Below are 25820 nucleotides of genomic sequence, written 5' to 3'. Positions count from 1 at the left end.
AAAAAAAAGATTTAGGAATAAAAATTGGTAATGCTTGGAATAAACATAAAAATTTCGGTAATACTATCATCTTGATAGTATTAATTCGACCAACCAATGACAGAGATAATGGGGACCACCTGGTAACAAGTTGCTTGATTTGTTCAATTAAAGGTAAAAAATTAACTTTAAATAAACCCTTATGTTTCTTGGTAATTTTAATACCCAAATAAGTAAAATGATCTGTGACAACTTTAAATGGTAAGTGTTTATAAATTGGAGCTTCCATATTTAATGGAAATAATTCACTCTTATTAAAATTCAGTTTGTAGCCAGAAAAGCTACTAAACTGAGCAAGCAAGGATGAAATAGCAGGAATAGATCTCTCAGGGTCGGATATGTATAGTAACAAATCATCAGCATATAATGATAACTTATAAGTCCCTTACCCACGAGTAATACCAAAAATATTAGGTGATTCAAGAATGGCAATGGCTAAAGGTTCCAAAGCAATGTCAAATAATAGAGGACTTAAAGGGCAGCCTTGCCTCGTAACACGGGACAACTGAAAAAAAGGAGATCTTTGATTATTGGTAAGAACCGAAGCCAAAGGTTCATAATACATTAATTTACTACATGATATAAATTTCAAGCTAAAATTAAAATTCTGCAACGTATTAAATAAATATAGCCATTCAACTCTATCGAACGCTTTTTCAGCATCTAAGGAAATGACATTCTGGTATTTTAGATGAAGAAGTATAAATTATATTAATTAATTTTCTAATGTTAAAAGATGAATAACAGGTTTTAATAAATCTGGTCTGATCTTCTGAGATAATTTGAGGTAATGCATTTTCTAATCTAGTGGCCAAAATTTTGGTAAAAATCTTAGAATCTGTATTCAGCAAGGATATGGCCGATAGGATGCAGATTCAGTGGGGTCTTTATCTTTTTTACGAATTGGAGAAATGGAGGCATCATAAAAAGATTGTGCTTATTTACCTACAGTTAACGCATCTTTAAAAATTTTACAAAGCCAAGGAGCTAGTATAGAAGAAAAGGATTTAAAAAATTCAGCAGGATAACCGTCCGGACCAGGGGCTTTACCTGAATTCATTCAAAAAGGGAGTGGGTTCCCCTTTCCAGACCCTGCCCGGGGACTTGTGCCACTCCTCAGGGTTCTATATGGAACATCTTGGACAGGGACAGGGAGTGAGTTCCCCTTTCCAGACCCTGTCCCGGGACTTGTGCCACTCCTCAGGGTTATATATGGAACCTCTCGGACAGGGACAGGGAGTGGGTTCCCCTTTCCAGACCCTGTCCCGGGACTTGTGCCACTCCTCAGGGTTATATATGGAACCTCTCGGGCAGGGACAGGGAGTGGGTTCCCCTTTCCAGACCGTGCCCGGGGACTTGTGCCACTCCTCAGGGTTATATATGGAACCTCTCGGACAAGGACAGGGAGTGGGTTCCCCTTTCCAGACCCTGCCCAGGGACTTGTGCCACTCCTCAGGGTTATATATGGAACCTCTCGGGCAGGGACAGGGAGTGGGTTCCACTTTCCAGACCGTGCCCGGGGACTTGTGCCACTCCTCAGGGTTATATATGGAACCTCTCGGACAGGGACAGGGAGTGGGTTCCCCTTTCCAGACCCTGCCCAGGGACTTGTGCCACTCCTCAGGGTTATATATGGAACCTCTCGGACAGGGACAGGGAGTGGGTTCCCCTTTCCAGACACTGCCCGGGGACTTGTGCCACTCCTCAGGGTTATATATGGAACCTCTCAGGCAGGGACAGGGAGTGGGTTCCGCTTTCCAGACCCTGCCCAGGGACTTGTGCCACTCCTCAGGGTTATATATGGAACCTCTCGGACAGGGACAGGGAGTGGGTTCCCCTCTCCAGACCCTGCCCGGGGACTTGTGCCACTCCTCAGGGTTATATATGGAACCTCTCGGACAGGGATAGGGAGTGGGTTCCACTTTCCAGACCCTGCCCGGGGACGTGTGCCTCTCCTCAGGGTTATATATGGAACCTCTCAGGCAGGGACAGGGAGTGGGTTCCCCTTTCCAGACCCTGCCCGGGGACTTGCCTGCACTCCTCAGGGTTATATATGCAACCTCTCGGACAGGGACAGAGAGTGGGTTCCCCTTTCCAGACCCTGCCCGGGGACTTGTGCCACTCCTCAGGGTTATATATGGAACCTCTCGGGCAGGGACAGGGAGTGGGTTCCCCTTTCCAGACCCTGCCCGGGGACTTGTGCCACTCCTCAGGGTTATATATGGAACCTCTCGGGCAGGGACAGGGAGTGGGTTCCCATTTCCAGACCCTGCCCGGGGACTTGTGCCACTCCTCAGGGTTATATATGGAACCTCTCGGGCAGGGACAGGGAGTGGGTTCCCCTTTCCAGACCCTGCCCGGGGACTTGTGCCACTCCTCAGGGTTATATATGGAACCTCTCGGACAGGGACAAGGAGTGGGTTCCCCTTTCCCAGGCAGATGCCCGAAGGTGACCGGGAGCCACCAGAGGGGCTGATGTAATACAAGCCATGGCACGGTGGGTCACTGAGGTAAGGGAACCCATTTGAATGACAGCCCGACTGCATGAGGATTTTGGTGAATTTACCTGATAACTACAGAAAAAAGGAGAATCCCTTGCGTACTTTATAGCTAGTTTTAAGGATACGGGAGAGTCCAATGCCGGCAAACCCCTGGACAGGTCACTGTGTCCAGCTGGTAGTGCAGACTTTTGTAAACTCTCTCAGACCCAAGCCTGCCCACTCCTTTAAGTTAACTAATCTCAATTCGTTGTGTCAGACCTGGCCCCAGGTTACATAAATTCTGATGAATAGGGAGCGCAATTGACTCTTTAAAGGGACTGGGGAAAAGCGAGAGTGTGCACAGAGAACCGGTAGTGAGGAGATGGAGTTCGGGACCCGACGAAGAACCCAGAACGGGTGGCAGGATCGTGCGGACGGTGCGGATGAAGAGGACACTTGGCTAAGGACAGAAACGGGGATTGTAGAAAGAGGGGACATTGGGCCAGAGATTGTCGCACTGCAATCACAGACAAGAATAATAAGGGGCAGGGAGAGAGCCTGGACCACAGTAATACTCGACAGATTACCACATTTATTCTCCACAATCCCTTTGATCCCGGATAGGGCAGGCCAGAGGGGACGGATCACAACGATAGTCGACAGAGTACCACATTTACTCTCCACAATCCCTTTAGTCCCGGATAGGGCAGGCCAGAGGGGACGGATCACAGTAATAATCGTCAAGAGTACCACATTTGCTCTCCACAATCCCTTTGGTCCCGGATAGGGCAGGCCAGAGGGGACGGATCACAGTGATACTCGACAGAGTACCACATTTACTCTCCACAATCACTTTGTTCCCGAATAGGGCAGGCCAGAGGGGACGGATCACAGTGATACTCGACAGAGTACCACATTTACTCTCCACAATCCCTTTGGTCCCGGATAGGGCAGGCCAGAGGGGACGGATCACAGTGATACTCGACAGAGTACCACATTTACTCCCCACAATCCCTTTGGTCCCGGATAGGACAGGCCAGAGGGGACGGATCACGGTCATACTCGACAGAGTACCACATTAACTCTCCACAATCCCCTTGGTCCTGGATAGGCAGGCCAGAGGGGACGGTGATACAGGCGGCTGTGATCAGTCTCACCACACAGGCAGGCTCTTTTCTCACTGCTGTAATCAGGTAGAAGGTACAAGAGCCTCAGGACTCGCCCCACCAGGGTCAGGAACAGTTACTACCCCTCAGCCATCAGGCTGTGGAACAATACAGGATAACTGCCCTCACTTGTCCATAGAGATGCTGCCACAACAAATCATCGTACTGGGACTGTCTCAAAATGAGTGAAATAAGAGGTGGTTTGACTGAGACAGATCACATTCCTGTCTCAGAATTAGAGAAATACAATCACACAGGATATTTACAGCGGAAGGGCTGGAATGATGTTTCCCATAAGGTGTGGAACCAGCGCTCACAGACTCAAAATCGGAGGACAACTCAGCAGGACTGAGATGAGGAGAAATTTCCTCACCCAGAGTGCAGTGAATTATTACAATTATCTCCACAAGGTTTCTAAATTGAATAGACATATCCTGGGGCTCAGCGGTGATGGAAAGTTGCAGGAAAGTGGTGCTGAGGTCAAAAGTCAAGCATGTTCTGAGTGAGGGGCAGAAGAGGCGGAAGGGGCCGAATGGCCACACCTTCTCTATTTCTTATTTTCTGAAACCCGAGTTTACCTTTGCGCCTCACTGTTTCTTTTCCTGTCAGATTGAACAGGGGAGAGCTGAGCGCAGCGGACATCTATCGGCAGCCGCTGCGGTTATTTCATGTTCTCGTTGTTTATTTGCATTGGCGAAGTTTGTTGTCTTCTGCACTCTGGTTGATCTTTCAGTGATCCAGATATAGTTACCGTTCTGTAGCTTTGCTCTGTATGTTTGTAGGAGTTGTATGTGGCGACTTATATGTACTCCGTTAGTTTTTGAAATAGTCACTTGGGGAATCTGAGGTGGAGGAGTATTTGGGGCTTATTTAAAATTAGACATAGATATTATCCAAACAATGTTTATTTGACAAGGGTTAATTCAGATATTGAAACGAACTGTTCTTTTTGTGGTTTATATCCAGAGTATTTATTTCATTTGTTTTGGGCTTGTTAATATGTTAAAACATTTTGGGTTGATGTTTGTCAATTTATAGATCAATATATTAACATGGATTTAACTTTTTGTTTTGAAATTGTCTTATTTGGTTTTACTAATAATACCAAATCTCATAGGGATCATTTCCTTACCATCCATATTTTGTTGATTTACAGCAAATTTTATATCCATAAATGCAATCGCAGCAATAAGAAACCTTCATTTATATTTTTTACATCAGACTTCAAACTATACGTTTATACTCTGAAAGCTTCCCATAATCAGAAGGCTGTAAAGACTGTACAAATCTGTCAAAGTTTTGGGTTATCTCTGTAAATGTTCCTGTTTTGTGAATCCTCTTAGATACAGTTCCTTCTGTCCAACAATATTTAGAGCGGATTTCCTTGTTTATTTGTATATTTAAAATTAATAGTTATATATTTGTTGCTGCTTTCGTGTGATTCCCTGTCTTTGTTAGCATATGTTTAGTGTTTCTGTTTTTGATTGTGTTTAATAAAAATTTAAAAAAATTATAAATGATAATAAAATTTACTTTGAACTTTGAGCCTCGGGGAACTTGCTTTGATTCTGAGAACAAACTGTGACTGACATCTCCATCTTCCGGTAGCATCCGCCCTCGGACACACTCACAGCCAATCAGAGAAGACCGCTGGGAGACTCTTGCCTCCATTGGCTGAGGCGTGTCAATGGGCGGGACTGTGGGCGGACCGAAGTTTGGAATCGGGAACGAGCGGACCCGGTGAGAGACCCGAGATTGGGAGCAGCTTCCCGGGTAAAGGCTGCAACAGCGGCCGGAGTTTTGAAACCTTCCGATGGCGGAGATGAAGATTCGGGCGGAGATTCCGTGAGATGTTTCAGCCACACAGGGGGTGCCCGGTCTTTCCCCGCCGTGGATCGGGGCCTATTGTCCGGAGTTCCCTCCCAGTCCTGTCTCCTGCTGCTGGGAGACGGGAGCTGGCCCGCAGCGGCTGCCGATGGATCTCCGGAGCTCTCACCGCTCCCCTGTGCAATCCGAACGGCTGAAAACCAAGGGAGAACAAGGCGCAAAGGTAAACTCGTGCTTTAGAAAATAAGTAACAGGAGCAGGCCTGGCCACTCGGCCCGTTGCGCCTATTCCACCCTTTCCTCAGAATAGTCCTTTTTAAAATCTTTTTATTGATTTTAAACAAACATATATGAAACATGAATACAAAGAGCTTGAGAGTACATAATTAATAGGTTAAGGTATAAATACAAATAGATGATAATAACCTCCCAAACTCATAGTGGTTACAAAAAATGGAGAAAATACCCCCCCCCCAATGAAAAAAAACCTAACCGACATGGGCCATTGCATTATATCAATTATACACAGTAGCATCAATAACTCAGCACCTCCATCCAAATAATTAAGGACAATAAAAGTAAGGTTTAGGAAAAGTCAGTTTAGCTCATATGGAAATGTTGAATAAATGGTCTCCAAGTTTCTTCAAATTTAACTGAAGGGACAAAGACAACACTTGTATTTTTTTCTAAACTCAAACAAGAAATAGTTTGAGAAAACCACTGAAATATAGTTGGAGGATTAATTTATTTCCAATTCAATAGGATAGATCTTCTAGCCATTAATGTAACAAATGCAATCATCTGCCGGGCTGAGGGGGGGGTAAACGACTATTATCCACCATTGGTAAACCGAAAATTGCAGTAATAGGATGTGGTTGCAATCTGATATTCAGAACTGTTGAAATAATACCAAAAATATCTTTCCAATAATTTTGCAAACAGGAGCAGGACCAGAGCATGTGGTTCAAAGAAGCGACTTCAGAATGACATCTGTCACTGGTTGGATTAACATAAGAATAAAATCGAGCGAGTTTTTCCTTGGACATGTGAGCCCTATGAACAACCTTAAATTGTATTAGGCATGTTTAGCACAAATAGAAGAAGAATTGACTAATTGTAAAATTTTCTCCCACTGCTCTGTGGGTATAAGACAGTGAAGTTCTTTTTCCCATTCCTTCTTAATTATTTCTGATACTCCTGGCTGTATTTTCATGATCATATGATAAATGATGGCTACTTAACCCTTCTGGCAAGGATTCAGAGCTAGAATATTTTCTGTAATGTCCATTGGACATAATTTCAGAAAATACTAACATTCAAGAAATTTCTAACTTGCAAGTATCTAAAAAAATATGAGTTTTATGTTGGATAGCTGTTCAAAGGACATAAAACTGTTATCTAAAAATAGATGACGAAAACATGTTATACCTTTTGTTTTCCATAACACAAAGGCTTGGTCCATAAAAGAGGGCTGGAAAAAGAAGTTAGATATAATAGGGCTTGATTATTCAAGCCAAAGAATTTACAAAATTGAAACCATATTCTTAATGTATGTTTAACTATAGGATTAGTTATTTGTTTATTCGGTTTAGATTAAGCAAAAGGAAGCGAAGATCCTAAAATAGAAAACAATGAGAAGTCATGTACAGATTTACACTCCAAATTTACCCATTGTGGGCAAGTTACTATGACCGATTCTTGTGTCCAAAATATCAAATATTGAATATTAACTGTCCAATAGTAAAATCTCAGGTTTGGCAAAGCAAAACTACCTTCCTTCTTAGGCTTCTGTAAATATTTTTTACTTAATCTAGGATTTTTATTCTGCCACACATACGAGTATATTTTGTATCAATAATATCAAAATAAAGATTTAGGAATAAAAATTGGTAATGCTTGGAATAAATATAAAAATTTGGGTAATACTATCATCTTGATAGCATTAATTCAACCAACCAATGACAGAGATAATGGGGACCACCTGGTATCAAGTTGCTTGATTTGTTCAATTAAAGGTAAAAAATTAACTTTAAATAAACCCTTATGTTTCTTGGTCATTTTAATACCCAAATAAGTAAAATGATCTGTGACAACTTTAAATGGTAAGTGTTTATAAATTGGAACTTGCATATTTAATGGAAATAATTCACTCTTATTAAAATTCAGTTTGTAGCCAGAAAAGCTACTAAACTGAGCAAGCAAGGATGAAATAGCAGGAATAGAACTCTCAGGGTCAGACATGTATAGTAACAAATCATCAGCATATAATGATAACTTATAAGTCCCTTACCCATGGTCAGATATGTATAGTAACAAATCGTCAGCATATAATGATAACTTATAAGTCCCTTACCCACCTAATATAAAAATTCTGCAACGTATTAAATAAATATAGCCATTCAACTCTATCGATCACTTTTTCAGCATCTAAGGAAATGACATTCTGGTATTTTAGATGAAGAATTATAAATTATATTAATTAATTTTCTAATGTTAAAAGATGAATAACAGGTTTTAATAAATCCAGTCTGATCTTCAGAGATAATTTGAGGTAATACATTTTCTAATCTAGTGGCCAAAATTTTGATAAAAATCTTAGAATCCGTATTCAGCAAGGATATTGGCCGATAGGATGCACATTCAGTGGGGTCTTTATCTTTTTTAAGAATTGGAGAAATGGAGGCATCATAAAAAGATTGTGCTTATTTACTACAGTTAACGCATCTTTAAAAATTTTACAAATCCAAGGAGCGAGTATAGAAGAAAAGGATTTTAAACATTCAACAGTATAACCGTCCGGACCAGGGGCTTTACCTGAATTTATTGAAAAAGGGAGTGGGTTCACATTTCCAGGCCCTGCCCGGGGACGTGCCACACCTCAGGGTTATATATGGAACCTCTCGGACAGGGACAGGGAGTGGGTTCCCCTTTCCAGACCCTGCCCGGGGACTTGTGCCACTCCTCAGGGTTATATATGGAACCTCTCGGACAGGGACAGGGATTGGGTTCCCCTTTCTAGACCCTGCCCGGGGACTTGTGCCACTCCTCAGGGTTATATATGGAACCCCTCAGACAGGGACAGGTAGAGGGTTCCCCTTTCCAGACCCTGCCTGGGGACTTGTGCCACTCCTCAGGGTTATATATGGAACCTCTCGGACAGGGACAGGGAGTGGGTTCACCTTTCCAGACCCTGCCTGGGGACTTGTGCCACTCCTCAGGGTTATATATGGAACCTCTCGGACAGGGACAGGGAGTGGGTTCCCCTTTCCAGTCCCTGCCCGGGGACTTGTGCCACTCCTCAGGGTTATATATGGAACCTCTCGGACAGGGACAGGGAGTGGGCTCCCTTTTCCAGACCCTGCCCGGGGACTTGTGCCACTCCTCAGGGTTATATATGGAACCTCTCGGACAGGGACAGGGAGTGGGTTCCCCTTTCCAGACCCGGCCCGGGGACGTGCCACTCCTCAGGGTTATATATGGAACCTCTCGGGCAGGGACAGGTAGTGGGTTCCCTTTTCCAGACCCTGCCTGGGGACTTGTGTCACTCCTCAGGGTTATATATGGAACCTCTCGGGCAGGGACAGGGAGTGGGTTCCCCTTTCCAGACCCTGCCCGGGGACTTGTGCCACTGCTCAGGGTTATATATGGAACCTCTCGGACAGGAACAGGGAGTGGGTTCCCCTTTCCCAGGCAGATGCCCGAAGGTGACCGGGACCCACCAGAGGGGCTGATGTAATACAATCCATTGCACGGTGGGTCACTGAGGTAAGGGAACCCATTTGATTGAGAGCCCGACTGCATGCGGATTTTGGTGAATTTACCCGATAACTACAGAAAAAAAGAGATTCCCTTGCGTACTTTATAGCTCGTTTTAAGGATACATGAGAGTCCAATGCCGGCAAACCCCTGGACTGATCAGTATGTCCAGCTGGCAGTGCAGACTTTTCTAAACTGTCTCAGACCCAAGCCTGCCCACTCTTTTAAGTTAACTAATCTCAATTTGCTGTGTCAGACCTGGCCCCAGGTGACATAAATTCTGATGAATATGGAGCACAATTGACTCTTTAAAGGGACTGGGGCAAAGCGAGGGTGTGTACAGAGAACCGGTAGTGAGGAGATGGAGTTCAGGTCCCGACGAAGAACCCAGAACGGGTGGCAGGATCATGCGGACGGTGCAGATGAAGAGGATACTTGGCAAATGACAGTAACAGGGTTTGTAGAAAGAGGGGACATTGGGCCAGAGATTGTCGCACTACAATCACAGACAAAAATAATAAGAGGCAAAAAGAGAGCTTGGATCACAGTAATAATTGACAGAGTACCACATTTACTCTCCACAATCCCTTTGGTCCCGGATAGGGCAGGCCAGAGGGGACGGATCGCAGTGATACTCGACAGAGTTCCACATTTACTCTCCACAATCCCTTTGGTCCCAGATACGACAGGCCAGAGGGGACGGATCACAGTGATACTCGCCAGAGTACCACATTTACTCTCCACAATCCCTTTGGTCCTGGATAGGACAGGCCAGAGGGGATGGATCACAGTGATACTCGACAGAGTACCACATTTACTCTCCACAATCCCTTTCGTCCCGGATAGGGCAGGCCAGAGGGGACGGATCACAGTGGTACTCGACAGAGTACCACATTTACTCTCCACAATCCCTTTGGTCCCGGTTAGGACAGGCCAGAGGGGACGGATCACAGTGATACTCGACTGAGTACCACATTTACTCTCCACAATCCCTTTGGTCCCGGATAGGGCAGGCCAGAGGGAACGGATCACGGTGATACTCGACAGAGTACCACATTTACTCTCCACCATCCCTTTGGTCCCGGATAGGGCCGGCCAGAGGGGATGGATCACAGTGATACTTGACAGAGTAACACATTTACTCTCCACAATCCCTTTGGTCCCGGATAGGGCAGGCCAGAGGGGACGGATCACAGTGATACTCGACAGAGTACCACATTTACTCTCCACGATCCCTTTGGTCCCGGATAGGGCAGGCCAGAGGGGTCGGATCACAGTGATACTCGACAGAGTTACACATTTACTCTCCACAATCCCTTTGGTCCCGGATAGGGCAGGCCAGAGGGGACGGTGATACAGGCGGCTGTGATCAGGCTCACCACACAGGCAGGCTCTTTTCTCACTGCTGTAATCAGGTAGAACGTACAAGAGCCTCAGGACTCGCCCCTCCAGGGTCAGGAATAGTTACTACCCCTCAACCACCAGGCTGTGGAACAACACAGGATAACTGCACTCACTTGCTGTCCATAGAGATGCTCCCACAACAAATCATCATACTGGGACCGTCTTAAAATGAGTGAAATAAGAGGTGGTTTGACTGAGACAGATCGCATTCCTGTCTCAGAATTAGAGAAATTCAATCTCACAGGATATTTACAGTGAAATGGCTGGAATGATGTTTCCCATAAGGTGTGGAACCAGCGCTCACAGACTCAAAATCCGAGGACAACTCAGCAGGACTGAGATGAGGAGAAATTTCTTCACCCAGAGTGCAGTGAATCATTGCAATTATCTCCACAAGGTTTCTAAATTGAATAGACATATCCTGGGGCTCAGCCGTGGTGGGAAGTTGCAGGGATGTGGTGCTGAGGTCAAAAGTCAAGCATGTTCTGAGTGAAGGGCAGAAGAGGTGCAAGGGGCCGAATGGCCACGCTTTCTCTATTTCTTATCTCCTGAAACACGAGTTTACCTTTGCGCCTCACTGTTTCTTGTCCTGTCAGATTGAACAGGGAGCGCTGAGAGCACCGGACATCTATCGGCAGCCGCTGCGGTTATTTCATGTTCTCGTTGTTTATTTGCATTGGTGAAGTTTGTTGTCTTCTGCACTCTGGTTGATCTTTCAGTGATCCAGATATATTTACCGTTCTGTAGCTTTGCTCTGTATGTTTGTAGGAGTTGTATGTGGCGACTTATATGTACTCTGTTAGTTTTTGGAATTGTCGCTTGGGGAATCTGAGGTGGAGGAGTATTGGGGGCTTATTTAAAATTAGACATAGATATTATCCAACCAATGTTTATTTGACAAGGGTTAATTCTGATATTGAAACTAACTGTTCTTTTTGTGGTTTATATCCAGAGGATTTATTTAATCTATTTTGGGATTGTGAATGTGTTAAAACATGCTTGGTTGTTGTTTGTCAATTTATGGATCAATATATTAATGTGGATTTTACATTTTTGTTTTCAAAATGTCTTATTTGTGTTTACTAATAACACCAAATCTCATAGGGATCATTTCTTTATCATAAATCTTTTCTTAATTTGCAGCAAATTTTATATCCATAAATGCAATCACAGCAATTAGAAACCTTCATTTAGATTTTTACGTCAGACTTCAAACTATATGTTTATACTCTGAAAACTTACCATAAACAGAAAGCCGTAAAGACTGTACAAATCTGTGAACGTTTTGGGTTATCTCTGTAAATGTTCCTGTTTTGTGACTCCCCTTAGATACAGTTCCTTCTGTCCAACAGTATTCAGAGCGGATTTCCTTGTTTATTTGTATATTTAAAGTTAATAGTTATATATTCGTTGCTGCTTTTGTGTGATTCCCTGGCTTTGTGAGCATATGTTTAGTGTTTCTGTTTTTGTTTGTGTTCAATAAAAATTTAATATATTAAAAAAATAAAATAAAATTTACTTTGAACTTTGAGCCTCGGGGAACTTGCTTTGATTCTGAGAACAAACTGTGACTGACATCTCCGGCTCCCGGCAGCAGTCCGCCCTCGGATACACTCACAGCCAATCAGAGGACACCACTGAGAGACTCTTGCCTCCATTGGCTGAGGAGTGTCAGTGGGCGGGACGCCGAACGGACCGAAGTTTGGAACCGGGAACGAGTGGACCCGGTGAGAGACCCGAGATTGGGAGCAGCTCCCCGGGTAAAGGCTGCAACAGCGGCCGGAGTTTTGAATCCTTCCGATGGCGGAGGTGAAGATTCGGGCGGAGATTCCGTGAGATGTTTCAGCCACACAGGGGGTGCCCGGTCTTTCCCCGCCGTGGATCGGGGCCTATTGTCCGGAGTTTCCTCTCAGTCCTGTCTCCTGCTGCTGGGATACGGGAGCTGGCCCGCAGCGGCTGCCGATGGATCTCCGGTGCTGTGAGCGCTCCCCTGTGCAAAAGGACAGGCTGAAGGCCAAGGGAGAACCAGGCGCAAAGGTAAACTCGGACTTTAGAAAAAGGAAACAGGAGCAGGCCATTCGGCCTCCTGCGCCTGTTCTGCCTTTCACTCAGAGCATGTCTGATATTTGACCTCAGCGCCACTTTCGCGCAACGTTCCCAGTATCGCAGAGCCCCAAAATTTGTCCTTCAAATTTAGAAACCTTGTGGAGAAAATTCCAAAGACTCACTGCCCTCTGGGTGAGGAAATTTCTCCTCATCTCAGTCGTGCTGAGGTGAACTCGGATTCTGTGACCCCCATTCCTCACCACAGCCAAAGGAAACATCATTCCTGCCTCTACCCTGTCAATACCCTGTGAGACTGTGTCTGTCTCAGTCAGACGGCCTTTTATTTCTCTAATTTTGAGACAGTCCCGGTCAGTATAATCTCTCCGAGGACACTACCACACCTCCTAAATCAATCTGGGAAATCTCTTCATTCCCTTCATCCCACAGGCTGAGTCCGGGAGGGAGACCAGACCTGTGCACAGTGTACCATGTACGCTCTCACCAGGACCCCATATACCTTCAGAGGAGATCTTTATTCTTCTATTCTAACCTTCCTTCCCATTCAATGCTCTTCATTTAATATCGAACTCAAACAGTGAACAGACACAACACAGCCTCAGCCACGAATTTAAAGGGCAGGTGTTGCAACAGTTTGAGCTTCATACCGGGGGCCACGGAGCAAGCAGGGTGTCACAAAGGGAGGAATGTGGGAGCGTTGTATGTCTGAGCCCAGCTGTGTGCGTTTGTGTATCAGAATCAGGTTTAATATCACTGGCATATGTGATGAAATTTGTTCCTTTGTGGCTGCAGTACATTGCAATATTTAGTAATAAAAACTACAGATTACAATTGGAATGTGTAAAATTATGTTTAAAATATAGTGCAAAACGAGACGGAAAATACTGAGGGGATGTTCATGGGTTCTTTGTCCATTCAGAAATCTAACTGTGGGGAAGAAGCTGTTCCTGAACCGGTGAGTGTGTCTCCAGGCCCCTGTATATCCTCCTTGATGGTAGCAATGAGAAGAGGTCATGTCCTGGGTGATGGGGGTCCTTAATGATGGATGCCACCTTTTTGTGGCATCATCTTTTGAATGTGTCCTGGATGCTGTGGAGTCCAGTGCCCATGAAGGAGCTGGATGAGCTTACAACTTTCTGCAGCATTTTCGGATCCTGTGCAGTAGCCTCTCCACACCAGGCAGTGATGCAACCAGTTAGAATGCTCTCCACAGTACATCTGTAGAAATTTGCAAGTGTCTTTAGTGACAGACCAATTCACCTCAATCTCTGAATGAAATACAGCCGATGTTGTGCCTTCATTGTAACTGCATCAATATGTTGGGCCCAGGATAGTTCCTCAGAGATGTTGACAGGCAGGAAATGGAAACTGCTCACCCTTTTCACTTCTGATCCCACGATGAGGACTGGTGTGTGTTCCCTCGACTTCCCCTTCCTGAATCCACAATCAATTCCTTTGTCTTCATGATGTTGAGTGCAAGGTTGTTGTTGTGACACCACTCAACTTGCTGATCTATCTCACTCCTGTACTCCTCCTCGTCACTGTCTGAAATTCCAGCAACAATAGTTGTGTCATCGGCAAGTTTATAGATGAGCCCAGACACACAGACGTGATGTAGAGAGAGTAGAGCAGTGGGCTGAGCACACATCGTTGAGGTGTGCCGGTGTTGATTGTCAGCAAGGAGGAGATGTTATTTCTGATCCACACAGACTGGGGTCTCCTGGTGAGGGTCCAGTTGCAGAAGGAGGTACAGAGACCCAGGTATTGGAGCTTGTTGATTACAATTGAGGATCTGATTGTGTTGGTCGCTGAGCTGTAATCAGCAGCCTGACTTGTGTATTGCTATTGTGCAGCTAATCTAAGGCCGAGTGGAGAGCCAGTGAGATTGCATCTGCTGTAGACATATGGTGGCAATCGGCAAATTGCAGTGGGTCCAGGTTCATGCACAGGCAGTTGATTCTATACATGACCAAACCTTCAAAGCACTTCATCAATGCTGTGTGTCTGTGTGTGAGCGTGCACGCTTGAAACAGTGATCCCAGTTTGATTCAGGAATCTTTCCTGTAGCTGGGGTACCTCAGAAGAGGGGTCATAGTGATGGGATGATCATTCCGATCAGAGCCAAATAGCTTAGCCAGTAAATGCTGAATCTTTAGAAATTACAAATCACATGTGTGTTTGAGAGAGTATTTACAGATTTAATTGTAGAATTCAAAATTTACCAAGTAAATTTATTCTCTAAGTTCACACATGTCACCATGTTCAATCCTGAGATTGGTTTTTTCGGACAAATCCAAGAATCATGATTGAATCAATGAAAGCCCGAACCCAACATTGTAGATAAAACACAATGTGCAAAAGACAACAGACTGTGCAAATATTAAATAGGAAAAAAAAGTAAAAAATAATTATCATGAACAGGAGATGAAGAATCTGTGAATGTGTCCATTGGTTATAGGAACAGCTCAGTGATGGGGCAATTGAATTTGAGTAAGATTATCCCCTCTGGTTGAAGAACTTGATGATTGAAGGGTGATGACAGTTCCTGAACCTGGTGGTGTGGGTCCTGAGACTCCTGCACTTTCTTCCTGATGGCATCAGTGAGAAGAGATCATGTGCCACTTGGTGGGTTCCTTGATGATAGATGTAGCTTTCCTGTGACAGCGCACCAGAGAAATGTGCGCAGTGGTGGGGAGGGTTTTACCCGTGATGTACTGGGCCGTATCCACTACTTTCTGTAGGATTTTCCTTTCAAGGGCTTTGGCGTTTCCATACCAGACCATGATGTAACCACTGAACATATTCTCCACACACATCTGTAGAAGTTTGTCGAGGTTTTAGATGTCATGCTGAATCTTTGCAGGCTTCTAAGGAAATGGAGATGTTGCTGTGCTTTCTTCGTAATTGCACTTCCATGCTGGGCTCAAGACAGATCCTGGAAAGTGATGACATTGAGGAATTTAAGGTTGCTGACCCTCTCCGCCTTTGATCTCTGATGAGGACTGGCTCACTGATCTCCTGTTTCCTCCTCCTGAAGTCAATAATCAGCTCCTGGCTCTTGCTGACGTTAACTGAGAGGTTGCTTTAAGACCATACGATATAGGAGCAGAATTAGGCCATTTGGCCCATCGAGTCTGCTCCGCCATTTCTTTTTAGCTGATCCAATTTCCCTCTTGGCCCCAATCTCCTGCCTTCTCCGGGTAGCCCATCATGCCCTGACCAATCAAGAAACTATCAACCTCTTCCTTAAATGTACATGAAGATTTGGCCTCCACAGCTGCCAATGATTCACTGTCCATAGAGTCCATAGATTCATTACTCTCTGGCTAAAGAAATTCCTCCTCATCTCCATTCTGAAGACACCTCTCTATTCTGAGGCTGTGTCCTTTGGTCTTAGACTCTCCCAAAATAGGAAACATCCTCTCCATATCCACTCTATTAATCCTTTCACCATTTGATATATTTCAATTATGTCCCCCTCTCATTCTTTTGAATCCCACTCAATACAGGCCCAGAGCCATCAAATACTCTTCATATGACAACACATTCATTTTGGGAATCATTGATGTGAATGTCTTTTGGACACTCTCCAGTTTCAGCACATCTTTTCTAAGATAAGGAGTCCAAAACTGCTGACAGTACTCCCAGTGAGGCCTCACCAGTGCTTTCAAAATTTTCAACATTACATCCCTGCGTTTATATTCTATTCCTCTTGAAATGAATGCTGACATTACATTTTCCTTCTTCACCACAGACTCAATCTGAAAATTGACCTTTAGGAACTATTTGGAAAATAGTCAGCCCTTTCATTTCTTCTGCCAAAGTGCATGCTGATACCCTTTGCTGACACTGTATTCCATCTCCCACTTCTTTGCCCATTTTCCTCATCATGTTGAAGACCTTCAATTGCCTCTCTATTTCCTCAAACGACCTGGCCCTCAACCATCTTCATATCATCTGTGCAGCAAGGTCATCAGTTTCATCATGCACATCACTGACATTTAACATAAAGAGTATCAGTCCCAACACAAAGTACGGTGGAACCCACTCATCAAGAGGCTCCCTTTTCACCCACTCTTTGCTTCCTCTCAATCAGCCACGGCTTTGTCCATGCTGGAATCTTTCCTGTAATACCATGGGCTCGTGGGTTGTTAAAGCAGCTTCATGTGTGGCATCATGTCAAAGGCCATCTGAAAATCCAGGTAAACAACATCAATCGATTCTACTTTGTCTGTCCCGCTTGTTATTTCTTAAAATAATTTCAACAGGTTTGTCAGGCAAGACTTTCCCTTCAGGAAACTATGCTGACTGTGGCCTATTTTATCTTGTGACACGGTACTCTCAGACCTCATCATTAATAATGGACTCCAGCATCTTCCCAATCACTGAGCACAGACTAACTGGCCTATAGTTTCCTTTCTTCTGCCTCTCTCCCTTCTTGAAGAGTGGAGAGACATTGGCAATTTTCCATTCTTGCTGAACCATTCCGGAACCTTGTGATTCTTGAATGTTCATTACTAATGGGTCCACAATCTTTTTAGCCACCTCTTTCAGAACGCTGGGGTGTACATCATCTGGGTCACGTGACTTCTCTAACTTAGCCTTTCAGTTTCCCAAGAACCTTCACTCTGGTTCTGGTAACTTTGCAAACTTCTGACTCCTGACACCTGGAAGTTCCACCATTATGCTGGTGTCTTCCTCAGTGAAGACAGACACAACATATTTATTCAGTTTGTTTGCCATTTCCTTGTCTCCCGTCACTGCCCCTCCAGCATCGTTTTCCAGCCACCCGAGACTTTATATAAGATAAAAGGTGGGGTGCGTGTGCTTTAATTGGACAGGAATGTTGCACCAACACACCAGACAAATCTGAAAATGTAACTCACCTGATGGATTATATTTCAGAGACAGCAGATAGAATGAGAGAAGTGGGAGAGCAGTTCCACAATGATAGCCCCTCAGGAAGCCGGTGACCATTTGGGACTCTGGGAGGATGGTGAGACACTGGTTTACATTGTACAGTTCCACAATGATAACCCCTCAGGAAGCTGGTGGCCATTTGGGACTCTGGGAGGATGGTGGGATACTGGTTTACATTGTACAGTTCCACAATGATAACTCCTCAGGAAGCCGGTGGCCATTTGGGACTCTGGGAGGATGGTGGGATACTGGTGTACATTGTACAGTTCCACAATGATAACTCCTCAGGAAGCCGGTGGCCATTTGGGACTCTGGGAGGAGGGTGGGATACTGGTTTACATTGTACAGTTCCACAATGATAACTCCTCAGGAAGCCGGTGGCCATTTGGGACTCTGGGAGAATGGTGGGATACTGGTTTACATTGTACAGTTCCACAAATATAACCCCTCAGGAAGCCGGTGGCCATTTGGGACTCTGGGAGGATGGTGGGATACTGTTTTACATTGTACAGTTCCACAATGATAACCCCTCAGGAAGCCGGTGGCCATTTGGGACTCTGGGAGGATGGTGGGATACTGTTTTACATTGTACATTTCCACAATGATAACCCGTCAGGAAGCCGGTGGCCATTTGGGACTCTGGGAGGATGGTGGGATACTGGTTTACATTGTACAGTTCCACAATGATAACCCCCCCAGGAAGCTGGTGGCCATTTGGGACTCTGGGAGGATGGTGGGATACTGGTTTACATTGTACAGTTCCACAATGATAACCCCTGAGGAAGCCGGTGGCCATTTGGGACTCTGGGAGGATGGTGGGATATTGGTTTATATTGTACATTTCCACAATGATAACCCGTCAGGAAGCCGGTGGCCATTTGGGACTCTGGGAGGATGGTGGGATACTGGTTTACATTGTACAGTTCCACAATGATAACCCCTGAGGAATCCCGTGGCCATTTGGGACTCTGGGAGGATGTTCGGATACTTGTTTACATTGTACAGTTCCACAATGATAACCCCTCAGGAAGCCGGTGGCCATTTGGGACTCTGGGAGGATGGTGGGATACTGGTTTATATTGTACATTTCCACAATGATAACCCGTCAGGAAGCCGGTGGCCATTTGGGACTCTGGGAGGATGGTGGGATACTGGTTTACATTGTACAGTTCCACAATGATAACCCCTGAGGAAGCCGGTGGCCATTTGGGACTCTGGGAGGATGGTGGGATACTGGTTTATATTGTACAGTTCCCCAATGATAACCCCTGAGGAAGTCGGTGGCCATTTGGGACTCTGGGAGGATGGTCGGATACTTGTTTACATTGTACAGTTCCCCAATGATAACCCCTCAGGAATCCGGTGGCCATTTGGTACTCTGGGAGGATGGTGGGATACTGGTGTACATTGTACAGTTCCACATTGATAACCCCTGAGGAATCCCGTGGCCATTTGGGACTCTGGGAGGATGGTGGGATACTGGTTTACATCGTATAGTTCCACAATGATAACCCCTCAGGAAGCCGGTGACCATTTGGGACTGTGGGAGGATGGTGGGACACTGTTTTACATTGTACAGTTCCACAATGATAACCCCTCAGGAAGCCGGTGGCCATTTGAGACTCTGGGAGGGTGGTGGGATATTGGTTTACATGATGGAATAACCATTGGAGCAATAATAATACCAACAATCTGATTACGATTCTCGTGCTCAGTCGGGAGCCAGAAAAGGAGGCGACATCAGGTTTCCGGGTCCTCATGGGGAATGGATGGGGTAAAAGGGGTAAGAAAGCCCTGAGATCTGAAGCATTATCGCCATAAAGACATCATTCACTTCGTAAGTGCTGATGATATTGGATGTCTGTTGTCATGGGATAAAAGTGGAGGGAATGGGGAAATATGTATTGAACTTTGCATTTTATTGTGAGTATTTGATGAGACAAAATGGAGCTGTACAAACCCCGGAGTGCTGAGCTAGTAAATGCAATATATGTAGCTGACTAAAGTAGCCGGAGGAAACGACAAGAAATGTGCTCACTAAAGGAACTCGTGACTGCAAACACTGAACGTTGTGCAGAAATGAGGAAGTAGTGGAGACGACTCAACCAGAGATGGCAGCAACAACAAATGTATCTGGAACATGGAGCTCGCTGAAAACAGTAACCTCGTCTTGTTCTTATGTAATATTTTGTAAATGCTGTGTTTGAAGTCCTCTCCCATCCCTGGTGAGAATGGAGGTGAACTTACCCCCTGCAGGTAATAAAGAATAAAGCTGTTTGATGAAGAAACACTCAGTGTTGGGATTGTGTTCTGTGAGTCTCAGCAGAGAGATACTTGACAGGGTGTTAAGGGTGAAAGGTGGGGAGTTTCTGGGGCACATGAGGGGATACCTCTTCACTCAAGAGGGTCACAGGAGTCTGAAATGAGCTTCACCCACCCACAAAACGTCGACCCCCGAATGAGGTGGAGCCCAAATGGTGGGTCCCCCAAATGAGCTGCTGCCAACCGGAGACCGGGGTCTTTGGGCTGGTTTGATGCCGCCAGAGAACATGAGGTGTGCCCCTGGTGATGGACACACTGACGGTAGGTGTCGGCGCTTGGTGGGGGGGGGGTGGTCAGTGTTGTACTTGTACGGGTGGGTAGAGATATCTCAGAGCCAGTAGATGCCAGACAAGGGCTCGTCCTTTATTCTGGGAGGTGCTGGTACCAGTTGTAACGGGGTTTACCCGACGGTCCAGTCTGGGAGGTCAGGGACTGGGCCGTCTCCAGTGCCAGTAGAGTCACTCTCGACTGAGCCTGGAGTGGGAGCAGGGACGGTTCCTGTTGAGATACGGACTTGAAGGTCCAAACCCGGGGAGAAGCCATTGTCAAATTTCACCAAGAAACAATCAGGCCAAACAACTTCAGGCAGAACTGGTCAGGTTGACAAACAGACATCAGTACACAGAAATGACAACTTTTAAAATCAGAAATAAACCAATGTAAAAACAAATTTAAAACCAGCTCCTTTGCCTGAGGATGGGTGGAATGGAAATGGTCCCGAGGCAAAGGAGGTGGTTTCACACCGTCTGCACGACTGAGTCGCCCCATTGAAGGAGTGGCAGTGGCGATTGAGTTCACACTGAGAGGGGGATTGGACACGGAGGGACAGGCCTGATGAGGATCGGTTTGATTGCCGAGGGGATCTGCTGTCTTGTCTTGAGGACTGGCCACTCACGGCTTCCTCACCGGCTCAGACACTGAAAGCCCGTGTTTCCCTGCGCCCCCCCCCCCCGGGTCCAGGCAGTCTCGTCCCCCGGGGAGATGAAAGAGAAAGTAAATTCACCCGCTTACAACTGGGCAATGATGTGTGTTAATTATTTGGAGAATGCAGATCAAACAATTAGTGAGGTTGTGGATGTCACCAAAACCGGTGTGTGGAGAAAGTGAGGGTTGTCTAAGGTTACAGTGGGATCGTGACCAGTTGGGAAAGTGGGCCAAGGAATTGCAGGTGGATCTTAGCTGTCACTCAGAAACAGTTCTTCAGGGGGTCAAAGACGACTGAGACACGAAAGAGAGCTTTTCTTGGGCTCTGGATTCAAACAGACAAGACTGGTGCACTCGTTCATCTCGTTTGAAGGCACCACGGCAGAATATAAGTTGTTGCTCCGCCACCCTGAGGGTGCAGTCATCAATTAGGAGCAACTTCGCACCATCCTCCACAAGTGTGACTTACCAGTCAGCAAGCATTTTAATTCTTCATTCCCAGTCCTGTTCCGCCGTGTCGATCCATGGACTCCTCTTGTTCCAAGATGAGCTCCCCTCCCCCCGCCCCCAGGGTGGAGGAGCAACACATTATATTCCGTCACATTATAAACCCTCCAATCTGATGGCATGAACATCGATTTCCACTCAGGAGAACAAATTACCGTCACCCTCCTCTATGCCCCACTCTGACCTTGTACTTCTTCTCACCTGCCTACACTCCTCCCGGGACCCTCCTCCTGCCCTCTCTGGTCCACTCTCCTCTCCTATCAGATTCTTTATTCTCCAGCCTACCCTTTCCCACCCACCCGGAATCAGCTTCCAGCTGGCCTCTACCCCTCCCCCACCACAATTTATTCTGGCATCTTCCCCCGTGCTTCTCTGCCTTGCAGAAGGCTCTCGGCCAAAAAACGCCGTCTGTTTATAATTTTCTATAGATGCTGCCTGAGGTGCTGAGTTCCTGCAGCGTTTTGTGTGAGTCGCTTTGGATTTCCAGCATTTGCAGACTTTCTCCTGTTAGTTCCAGAAATCGCCGTCCGTGACCAGGTGATCACATGCGCATGCGTAAGGGTCGCGGGGGATTTTCGCGCGTGCGCACGGTGGACAAAAGGCTCGGAGATTCGCCGGAAGGTAGGAGCGGGGATTTGGGCGGATTATTATCAGTACCGGCGTCCGAACCGCGACCGGCCACACTTTTCGTCCGCACCCCGGGACAGTCGAAGTCCTTTCCCTCTCTCTCTACGAGGGCTCCAGGGAACTTTCTGCTGAGGAACGAAGGAGCTGGAGCCGCGGCGGATAGATGGGTCTCTTTTTCGTGGTGGTTTCTGGGTAAAGAAGCAGCCATAGATGACTGGACCTGCGTTTTCCCCGTTAGTCCGTAGGCCGTATTTGGAATCGCAAGGGAAGGGAAGGGGAGTAGATGGATCACTCAGGCACCATCGGACACTGAGGAGCTTACCTTCCAGTCCCTGAAAATGTCAATTTTTACTGCATGAAAAGAAGGAAACAAAATCCTTACATCAGTTTTAGTCATTGTGGGAATCACCTTTGTTCCATCTTGATCTGGACCTTTCTACCTGTGAGAACATGTTTAGTACCATTCGCTTTGAGTACATAATGATACCAATTACCTTTGGCCTGGGTACCAAGTGACCTGTAGCGTTCTCATCACAAATATGCCACACTCCAATGTGAACGAGGACTGCCCTCCCCATCATGTTCATTGGCATTCCCTCTGATGGGCTCTCCACCGTCAATCACCTGTGCGGAGGGGCAGAGTAATTTGAAACTCTGCAGGGTTTGCCGTGTAACATCACATGCTCTTTGTAGTGCTGTAGCACATGACCAGAACTTGAAATAATACCAATGTTTTCTCTAATTTATTTTTCTCACAGCGTATGGACCGACCATTTGTCTGAAGGTTAAATGTTAACACAGCCTGAAAACAGCACGGCATCAACAAAATACCAGCTGTGCAGCAACAAAGGCTCTCTGTGTGGGAGCATTTCAGTTACTGCGCAGCTCAGAATAATATGGGACAGAGAATAATACTAATGGATGGAATCAGACTGGGCCAAGTCACAGATTGAATGTCCCATTCTCACACAGACAGGAAGACTGTTGGGGAATTCGATGGACAGACCAGTTGCCGGCACCATGAACAGTTAGAAGGTGAGTTTTTCCCCCAACTTGGGTTGATCCTCGCTGTAACAGTGTGATGTCAGAGCTCAGAAAGGAGACTAAAATTATCTCATAATATATCGGCTGTGAAAATTCATCAGATACAGGAGCAGGATGAGGTCGTTTGGCCCATCGAGTCTGCTCCACCATTTCATTACAGCTGATCCATTTCCCTCTCAGCCCCACTCTCCTGCCTTCTCCCCATATCCCTTCATCCCTGACTAATCAAGAATCCATCACCCTCTTCCATAAAATATACCCAATTACTTGGCCTCCAGAGCAACTCATAGCAGCAAATCCCACAGATTAACCACACTCCAGTTAAAGAAATTCCTCCTCATAGCCATTCTGAAAGAACAAAGCTCGATTTTGAGGCTGTGTCCTCTGGTCTTAGACTCCCCCACTCTGGTAAACATACTCTCCACATCCACTCTATCGAGACTTTTCAATGTTCGATAGATTTCAATCAGGGCCCCTTCATTATTCTGAACTCCAGTGAGTAGAGGCCCCGAGCCATCAAATGTTCTTCATCTGGCAAACCTTATAATTACAGAAATATTTTTGTAAACTTCCTTTGAACGCTCTGCAATGTGAGCACATCTGTTCTGCTTAAGGGGCCTGAATCTGCTCTCAACAGTCCAAGTGAGACCACACTTTATAAATACTCAACAACACATGCTTGCTTTTATATTCTCGTACTCTTCAACATTATTTCCTCTCCATTGAGAAAACAGTCTGCACTCTCATTGCTTCTAACAAAGTGGATGACCATACACTTCTCTGAATGATGACTTTCACTCATTGATGTCTTTTGTAAATCTTTTTTACAGGTTATAAATGGCAAAAATTGTGTACAGGAATTTTGAACAGAACATCATGTCAGTTTGCTGTCTCTGCCCAGATATTTGAGGAGTTACTAGATATTTAACCATGTATCACTGTTGATCCTTGGATTATGAAGAATTATTTCATCACAGCTGGATAAGTGCTTTGTGTCTGAAATGAAGTTTTCTGTTGTAACTCACTGAAATCCACTGGAACCGGGGAGCTGAGAACACACCAGCATTTGTTCACTGGAGATCAGTTCTTCAACTGCATTGATTGTGCAAGGGGTTTACTACATCTGATATTTGACTTATGAATTGATAAAGAAGTGTGGGAAGTGTGTGAATCTTCACTCACTCATCTGACCTGCATGTACACCAGCGAGTTCACACTGATAAGATGTCATTCACCTGCGCTGATTGTGGGAAGGGATTCACTCGGTCATCCAGCCTACTGACACACCAGCGAGTTCACACTGGTGAGAAGCCGTTCACCTGCTCAGACTGTGGGAAGGGATTCACTCAGTCATCGCAACTGCAGAGACACCAGTCAGTTCACACTGGGGAGAAGCCATTCACCTGCTCAGACTGTGGAAAGGGATTCACTTGGTCATCTGAACTGAAGATACATCAGCGAACTCACACTGGGGAGAGACCGTTCACCTGTTCAGACTGTGGGAAAGGGTTTATTCGGTCATCTCAGCTGAAAGTACATCAGCGAATTCACACTGGGGAGAGGCCGTTCACCTGCTCAGTCTGTGGGAAAGGATTCACTCAGTCATCTGTACTGAAGGAGCATCAGCAAATTCACACCGGGGAGAGACCGTTCACCTGCTCAGACTGTGGGAAAGGATTCACTCATTCATCTGTACTGAAGGTACATCAGCGAATTCACACTGGTGAGAGACCATTCACATGCTCAGACTGTGGGAAGAAATTCACTGACTCATCCAGGCTACAGGCCCACCGGCGAGTTCATACTGGAGAGAGGCCATTTTCCTGCTCGGAATGTGGGAAGAGATTCACTCATTTATCTGACCTACAGGTGCACCAGCGAGTCCACACTGATGAGAGGCCATTCACCTGCTCAGACTGTGGGAAGTCCTTTACTCGGTCAGTTGAACTGAAGACACATCAGCGAATTCACACTGGAGAGAGGCCATTCACCTGCTCAGACTGTGGGAAAGGGTTTATTCGGTCATATCAACTGAAGGTGCATCAGCGAGTTCACACTGGGGAGAGACCGTTCACCAGCTCAGACTGTGGAAGGGGATTTACACAGTCATCTCAACTGATGATACATCAGCGTATTCACACTGGGGAGAGGCCGTACACCTGCTCTGAATGTGGAAAGAGATTCAGTCAGTCATCCGACTTACAGACACACCGACGAGTCCACACTGGGGAGAAGCCATTCTCCTGCTCCCAATGTGGGAAAAGATTTTCTCAGTCATCCCACCTTTTGACACACTACCAAGTTCACACTGGGGAAACTGCTTAAATAGGCTACAGGCTACAGGCTGGATATTTCACCATCACAGTTACTGAATCAAGTTCAAAAGTGACTGTTGGTGCTGAACTCGGTAATTATTGCTGCTGTTTATCAAACCCAGTTCTGCACTCTGGTCACTGGGCGTGGGAGGTATTCCTCGGCTAATGTTCCCGTTTAATGGGACTGGAGTTTAATGGTTTGGATCAGTGACACAGAGCCGACAGTGCTACCGGCCTTTCTGTTGCTGTCGTGCCCCAATGGGTCAACCACCACCCACCCAGCAGTATCCAACAAGGTGTTCTGCTGAGGAGAACGCCCACAGGACAGCCCTGCACTGTCTTCCTAATGACCCTTACCTCTGCTGGTGGTCATGCTTCTCCTATCCGAAGCTTGTACTCTGGGTGTGGCCACCTCTTCAGATGTTT

At 45.9% G+C, this 25820-nt stretch overlaps 1 protein-coding gene across 1 annotated transcript in view; it reads left to right on the top strand.

Annotated features, from left to right (window-relative positions):
- The window catches only part of LOC140720023 (uncharacterized), a 146064-nt gene extending 120545 nt beyond the window's left edge, over positions 1-25519 (top strand). Inside the window, 1 exon segment of the mRNA XM_073034927.1 lies at positions 24370-25519. Coding sequence (XP_072891028.1) covers positions 24370-25404 — 1035 coding nt within the window. The 3' untranslated portion in view covers positions 25405-25519.
- The last annotated feature ends 301 nt before the right edge of the window (positions 25520-25820 follow it).

This window comes from Hemitrygon akajei, unplaced genomic scaffold (genome assembly GCF_048418815.1).
Source record: "Hemitrygon akajei unplaced genomic scaffold, sHemAka1.3 Scf000034, whole genome shotgun sequence".
In the NCBI taxonomy this organism is placed as follows: domain Eukaryota; kingdom Metazoa; phylum Chordata; class Chondrichthyes; order Myliobatiformes; family Dasyatidae; genus Hemitrygon; species Hemitrygon akajei.
Note: the sequence above shows the minus strand (reverse complement) of the source record. Positions and strands in the feature narration are given on the sequence as shown.